This window comes from Lipotes vexillifer, unplaced genomic scaffold, assembly GCF_000442215.2.
Source record: "Lipotes vexillifer unplaced genomic scaffold, Lipotes_vexillifer_v1.1 scaffold741, whole genome shotgun sequence".
In the NCBI taxonomy this organism is placed as follows: domain Eukaryota; kingdom Metazoa; phylum Chordata; class Mammalia; order Artiodactyla; family Lipotidae; genus Lipotes; species Lipotes vexillifer.
Window position 1 is genome coordinate 918,262 of NW_006796565.1, and position 7,571 is coordinate 925,832.

Genomic DNA, 7,571 nt, shown 5'->3' on the forward strand with positions numbered 1-7,571 from the left:
GGAAAGAGGCGCACCCGTGGGCCAGGGTCTCTAAAAGTTCATTTAAAAGTAGATGCCGCCCTTGACGGATAGCTCATGTCGTTGCCCTTTATGTCTTTCCACCTGTGTTCTTTTCATAAGACCAGTTTAATAAAGCTGGTTTCAGAGAGACACCTCAGTTCTCTTGAGTTTCCCCTTGAAAGGGTTGGTGAGCTTCTACCCCCAAATCAAGCATAGAGTCCTTGCAGCCCTGAGACCAAGTTAGCACAACCCAACCCACAGGGCAGGGCCGGGCAGGGCAGGAGACTGATGTCAGCACAATAGACAGGTGTGAAATCCAGGAATGAGTCAGCCGACCTTGATCTGACTGAGGCCTGCTGCCCCAGCCTGGGCGGCGGCAAGAACCTTCTGTACCTCGGGTCTGTGCTTCAGGTGTTTAACCTTTTCTAGAAACCACACTCTGCTGTGGTTATGTCACCATAAGGCAGCCTCTAAACACAGGATAAAGATATCCAAGGCTAAATGTAGATCTCTTCTGTCTTTTGAACGCAAGAAGGCTTGTAGACCACTCAGAACCTGGGCCCCTGGGAATCTCCCTTCAAGTTTAAGGGCAGAAATGGAAACAAGAACATTTGAGGTCAGATGCTATTTGTGTTCCTCCGGGTGTTTTCTTTCTTTGAGCTCTGGATCTGTGCACCCAGCAGCCTTCTGATCTCCTTAGTCATGGGGTGGTTTCAGGACCAAAGCCTCTGATGCGGCTGGGGGATCTGAGCTCCTGTCCCCACGTGTGTGCCCGTCGGCCTCTGTGCCTCGGGGAGTGTCCGGCTCGGTCGTGGCGCCTCAGCTTGGACAGACACCGTGGAGGCCACCTAGTCAGGCCATCTGCGAGAGAGCTAGATGCTTACGTGGCTCGTGTGTTTTGCGTAGTTTGCCCCACATCCGTAGGAAGAGCGCCGTGTGCGCTTATTGCCGCTCCTGTGTGTGACCTCAGCCTTGAGAAGGCAAAACCTCGGCAGGGAAGTGAAGGAACTGGAGCTGCCCCTGAGGGTTTGAGCCAGGGGCCTCGCCGAGAGCCTGAGTGGTGCCTGTGTCCCGGGGCTGTGCCCCATCTGCTGGAGGCGTGGTGCTGGGAACCTCCCTGAGAAGCTCTAGGCCACGGTGTGTCTTGGCGGGAAGGGGGCTCACGCTGTCCCCTTCACGTGAATGGTGGGCCTCTCGGGCCTTTCCCACTGGCCCTCCATCCAGAACATGCCGTGCAGCTCGGGGTCCCCACCCCCTCCTGTGAAAAGGGACCTTGAGGAACTTGAAGGGCAGAGTCATCCTTCTCTGTAATTCTACCTTCTGTTGTTGGCCCCAAACAAAACAAACACCAGAACACCAGTGTTCAGTGACGTTCTAAATGCAGATTTTTGGAGACTGGGATGGTCAACCCTGCAGAAGCTTCCTGGTGTGTCTGGATGGTCTGACTGGGCTGCCGCAGAGGTGTTTGAGAACCCAGGCCCCTGTGTAGCCTGCAGTCCGGAGCAGCGGTTCTCAACAACTTCGTGTTAAGATAACCTGGGGAGTTTATTAAAATGCAGGCTTCTACCCCTAGAGATTCTGTGTATCAGAACCTGGGCCTGGGAATCTGCATTTTAACAGCCCAGAGGATGCCCCTGCAGGTGGTCCTGAAACCACACTTTGAGACATCCTCGTGCAGAGCGTCCAGGTTCCCGTTCCAACCAGACCCCACAGAGATGGGTCCCCGGGTTGCAGAAGGGCCGAGGCTCCACTGTCCAAGCCTTGTGCAGTGTGGTCACAATCACGGCTGCCATCTCGAGAGCCTGTTCCGTCCTCGCAGGCCCTGTGCGAGGCAACTGTTTAGCTCTCAGAATAGCTCTGCAGGGTGGTTATCACCAGTCCCCTCGTTTTATAGACGAAGAAACTGAGGCTCTGAGAGATTAATTAAGTCACTTGCAGAGCTGAGGCTCGAACCCAAGTCCACACCCTTCCCACCACACCAAGTGAGCCCTGCTCGGTGGAATCCCCACGTCCACGGCCATTGTCACTTGTGGAAGAGTTACAGTTGTTTGTGCAGAAGTGGTATTGAATGGAGGGGCGGGGGTGTCCGGTATCCTCTCCTTGGGGCCGAACCGAGGCCTTTTGTACACCCTGACGTTGGGCCTAACGCTCAGGGCGGTTTGCCATGAAAAATTACCTTCTATTCCTGTTTCTTTTGTCTGGTGACCTGACCCAACAAATCGCCTTCTGTTCCCTGAGCGAAGGGGGAAGACACAAGGGCTAAACATAGCCTCGATTGTTTTTACTTTTCTTATATTGTACTTCTTGAAGCGATAAAGATAGAAACAATTAAAATATTATCTGCTCCGCAGACAGAGCAAGTGGCCACCTGGCTGGTGTTGACACACAGTAGCAGTGCTCAGTATCGGGCAGTGCTTTGTGTTTTCAAAGTATCTTAGCTGTTGCGGTGCCAGCCAGTGTCCTGGCTAGTTCATACACAACCATCCCCGGCCGTGGTGGGGTGGGGAGTTCAAGGCACAGCCCAGGTTGGACCTGCCTGGCCAAGGGTTACCTGTGCCAGGGACAGAGGATAAGCGAGACCAAGTGAACACCATGGTCTGCTCTGTAGCTTTTATCTGCACTTCGTCATACCCTCCTTCTTCCACCCACCACCAGCTGAGGTCTGCTGTGTGCCAAGCTGTGTGCTGGGCACGGGAGAGTCATGCTGGGACTGTGCTCCAGAACTTCTAGCTCAGTAGATGACGTAGACATGTAAACAGATCATTAAAGTTCAGTTAACATGAGCCACGTGATTGAAAGTCTAGGCAAAGAGCTGCAGGCGCCCGAGGGCTTGTATGGGAGGGCGTGTCTGCAGAGGAGGTGACGTTTGAGTTGGCTCTGCAATGGGAAGTAAGCGACTGGTGCGGGTCTCTGCAAAGGTGTGAAGGCGTGGAAGAGGGGAAGCTGCAGGTCCACGTACCTGCATTTAACCGGTGGATTGAGTTGAGAACTGACTCTTTTACTCCTCCCTACAACAAAGACATCTATGTATTAAGATCAATAGAGGCTTACTCTTCAAAACAGAGGCAGGTAGTTCCTGTAGGCAGGTAGGAGCACGCGAGAGTTAGCCGTCCAACCCCAGTTCCCACTGGGGGTTTGATAGTTAAACGGCAAAACAAGTCGAATGCACACCCCTCTGCACAGAGATGTCACCTGTGCCCATTCCTGCAATCGATTGATTAAACTTTAGTTTTATGTACTCTTCAGGGCTTTGTACACAAAACCAGGAGGAGTGGGCTTTATGGGCTGTTTCAGGGGTTTTCAAGGATGATCTTGGTTCTCCCTGACTCTTGTCTGACTTCTGCTGTCACAGGAAGTCCGGCGTGCCTGGAAGCACAGGGCCTACTGGGGAGACCACGAGTAGACGGGGCCCACGACGTGTGTGGGCCTCAGAAAGCTCTCTGGAGGCAGAAAGGAAATGGGACTGGAGTAGGGAGGCCCGAGTCAGGAAGCACCAAGATCACAAGGTAGCCACTGGAGAGACAGGATGTTCATGCTTAACTGGCTCCCACTTGCCCTTTGTCTCACGATCTCCCTAGAGATGGGGAAAATTCCAGGGCAGTGAAAGAAAAATGGAACAGAAAGTGGTATCTTCTGAGGATAGGACCAATCTCTTTTAAATTTCCCAGGTTTCCCAAGGCCTGGGACAGAGACCGTCTCCAGTGGGCTCTTAAGTTGGGGCCACCATGGCGCCATCTTGGGGCCCTCACTGCCCTCGGTTGGGTCCTTGGTTCCTTCCTCATCGACCACATTTGTGGCCCACGTGGCACCTCAATGCCTTGTCCCAAAAGGGGAGTTGGTGGCGAGCGTTGTTTGATGGGAACTTCCTAAAAGACCAAAGGAGCAAACCCAGAGGAGGGTGGGGTCATAGGCCCTGGTCCTCCACGTATTTGTCCTTATAGAAAACGTAGAAGCTCCAGGGAAACAAATGAGAAAAATCAACTAGCTCTCTGCCAATCAACCGTGAGCATTTTCGTTTATTTCCTTTTTATCTTCCCATATAACACATGTACTTTACTAAATAGGAATCACGCTGTCTCTACAGTTTTGTATCCTGTTTCTTTATGCTTAGTGTTGCATCATTAATCATCATTTCTCCACATCATTAATATTCTTTGAAACTGCTTTTTTCATGCTCCATGGTATTCCTCGGTACTTTATTTAACCAGCCCCCTGCTGTAGGACGTTTTAGGTGTGTTTACCATTTTGCCATCACTCATATCATTTTGAAGAACATCGTCATACATAAATCTTCACTTGTTTCTGAGGATAACTTTTCTTCTTCTTAACCAGGGATGGTCGTGACTCAGTCAAGGTTAGTTTGTATTTTTTTAAATTTGACTCTAGTATTAGTTTCCTGAACTTTCAACTGCTGACAAATGTCAAATTGAAACTCTTTTAAAAGAATGGTGAGGGACTTCCCTGGCGGTCCAGTGCGTAAGATTCTGTGCTTCCGCTGCAGGGGGCGCGGGTTCGATCCCTGGTTGGGGAACTAAGATTCCACGTACTGCACGGTGTGGCCAAAAAAAAAAAAAGAATGGTGAATATTTGAGGAGTGGTAGGTAGTGAGGACCTATTTTGAACAACATAAATGCTATTTGCAAAAAGATAATTTTTGGTAATGATTTGTCAGTTTTTAGTAATGATTAAGTTACAGGAACACTTATCGAGACTTGCCGCGTTATCAGGGCCCGGGCAGATTTCAGGGATGAGATGAAGTGGGCGTTTAACGTCAGTCCTGCTTTGTTCCCAGCTGGCCTAACTTGGCAGATCTCTCTCCTGTCTCTCCAGCTTCTAAGGCCCTCCTGTGGGAACAGCCTCTGGACGATTCCTGCCATGTCCCCTGTCCAGGGTCCCAGTGCCTCAGGCTCTGCGTCTTATGGGTGCACAGGGTGCCCTGGAGGAAGGAGCGTCACATTTAGGCCTGATTTGGCTTTTCCTTTGGCTCGTGAGGCTCCCTTTGGGCCTCACTGGTCATTCCCTTTGAACCTGTCCAGTAGTTGCTGCTTGTGGCACTCAGCATGGAGTGAGTCCCTCAGTTGTGTCTCTCGGGGCCCTTTGAAAAGTGGCCACTGGTAGAGAAGATGGTCCTACAGTCCTTGCTGCCTGGAGCAAGGACGTCACAATTTTCTGAGTGACGGCTCATCTTGAACGACTAGTAAACTCCTTGAGGGCAGGGCCAAGGTCAGACTGCCTTGTGGTTCCCTCAGTGCTGCAGTGTAGTGAAAAGAGCAAAGGGTTTTGGGTTGGGTCAGCCTGGGTTTGCATCTCGTCACTTGTTAGGTGTGTGGCTCGGGGCCACTTACTCAACCCCCCCCCCCCCCACCCCTGTGCCGGGTCACACCACCCACGGTGGATGCGCAGTAACTGATTGCAGTGCTGAGAATCAGTGTGTGTGAAATAGCTACTGAAAGTCATTTCAGATTTTACTTCTCTCCTTCTACTGACTGACTCGGTCATACTTTTCTCCATATTCACATTTGCACAGTTTGTAAATATGTGTAGATTAGAAAAACAAAGAAACATGGTAGCATGTTTGACCCCTGGCAGCACAGCGTATTTCTTAACTTTGCTTTTGTGTTGTGAACTTGAATACAAGAACTGTGTCAAGTTTGTTCTCCTAAAATTCTCAGCACAGTGCCTGATTCCATAGTAGAAAAATAACAAATAGTTCTTGAATATTTCTCTGAAGTAAGGGTTCAAGTGCAAAAGTCCGCATTTCCTAGCAGGGTTAGCTTGTTTATCCATGCATTCATGGAGAGACCCGAATGTGTAAGTTGAAATTGTACCCTTACGTCTCTGCAGCCCGAGACTGACTTCTATAGATTTTAGCCACTTTGTCCTCGATTTCAGCCAGAGAGCGAGTGAACACAAGGAAAGTCCTCAGTGATTGGCAGCTAATGTTGGTTGTGGAACCAACATTTTGGTGGAGGGGATGTAAATCCATGAAATATCCAGTTTCTGTTGTCGGCAAGTATTTTGAAGATGGAATTCAGATGCGCTAACCTGGCAGCACCTCCAGCCCCTCTGAAGTTCTGACAGACTCATCTTTGGTTGTGGTCTTCCCGCCAGGGCGTCGAGTCCCAGCCCCAGAGCAGCAGAGCCCTAAGATGGGACGTAACAGACACGTTGCCCCCACTCTGCTGCCGGCCAGGGCAGGGGTGAGGCAAGTCAGTTTCCCTTCTAGAAAATGAGAAGCCTTTGGGGTGAACAGTAGTGCTTTGGACTTTCCTGGGAGGCAGTACGGTCTGTTGGAAAGGAAACCGTCTCAGGAGTCCTGGGGGCTGCCTGGATCCTAGACCTTGCCCTGCTTCTGACTCAGCACCGTGGGACTCATGTCCCCTCTCTGAGCCTCAGTTTCTCATCTGTAAAGCGAGGTTGGACTGGATGGCTTTTAAGGGCCTTTCTGGCTCTAACATCCTGTTTAAGACGGGTTCTTGGTGAGGAGATAGAGGGCTGGCGCGAAGGCCTTCTCAAATCCTGTTTCTCTTTGTCATTTACGAACCAGAAAATGACAGATGGCGAGACCTGGACAGGAAGTGCCCTCTTCAGATCGACCAGCCGAGCGCCAGCATCTGGGAGTGCCTGCCCGACAAGTGTCAGGACAGCGCTCTGTGGCACCGGGAGGCCGCGACTGCCTGCGCGGTCACCAACCTGATCAAAGACCTCAGCCTCAGTGACCACAACGGGAACCCCTCAGCGCCCCCCAGCAAGCGCCAGTGCCGGTCGCTGTCCTTCTCTGACGAGATGTCCAGCTGCCGAACGTCGTGGAGGCCCTTGGGGTCCAAAGTCTGGACTCCGGTTGAAAAGAGGCGCTGTTACAGTGGGGGCAGCGTCCAGCGCTACTCCAACGGCTTCAGCACCATGCAGAGGAGCTCCAGCTTCAGCCTCCCATCCCGCGCCAACGTGCTCTCCTCGCCCTACGACCAGGCGGGACTTCACCACCGATTTGGCGGTCAGCCCTGCCAGGGGGCGCCGGGCTCGGCCACCTGCAGACAGGCAGGCGACATCTGGGGCCCTGACCCGAGCCCCGTGGGCGGGGCCCGACTGGACATGCAGCGGTCCCTCTCCTGCTCGCACGAGCAGTTCTCCTTTGCGGAGTACTGTCCCCCCTCAGCCAGCAGCACCCCTGCCTCGACGCCGGAGCTGGCCAGACGCTCCAGTGGGCTCTCCCGCAGCCGCTCCCAGCCGTGTGTCCTTAACGACAAGAAGGTCGGCGTTAAGCGGCGTCGCCCCGAGGAGGCGCAGGAGCAGAGGCCCTCCCTGGACCTGGCCAAGATGGCGCAGGTAAGAGCCCCAGAAGTTGCTGGAAGATGCTGCAGAAGCACCCAGGTGCTCCTCGGCGCCTCCGCGGCTCCTGGCCCGTCCCGGGCAACTGCAGGGTGCCAGTGTCAGAAATGCCCAGGAAGTGGGTTAATTTCCTCGTTTTAAAAATTCTATACAGTGAAAGATGAAATCAAGCCCCCCCTTTTTTTGTTTTTTTTTTTTTTAAACATCTATTTCTTTCCACTTAAAATCAGAAATACTCTTTC

General features: G+C 52.2%; 1 protein-coding gene across 1 annotated transcript in view; it reads left to right on the forward strand.

The window, feature by feature from the left end:
• Positions 1-7,571, forward strand: part of FAM53B (family with sequence similarity 53 member B) — a 113,156-nt gene that overhangs the window by 52,773 nt on the left and 52,812 nt on the right. The window contains exon 4 of the mRNA XM_007468731.1: positions 6,548-7,326. Coding sequence (XP_007468793.1) covers positions 6,548-7,326 — 779 coding nt within the window. The remainder of the gene's footprint in view (positions 1-6,547; positions 7,327-7,571) is intronic.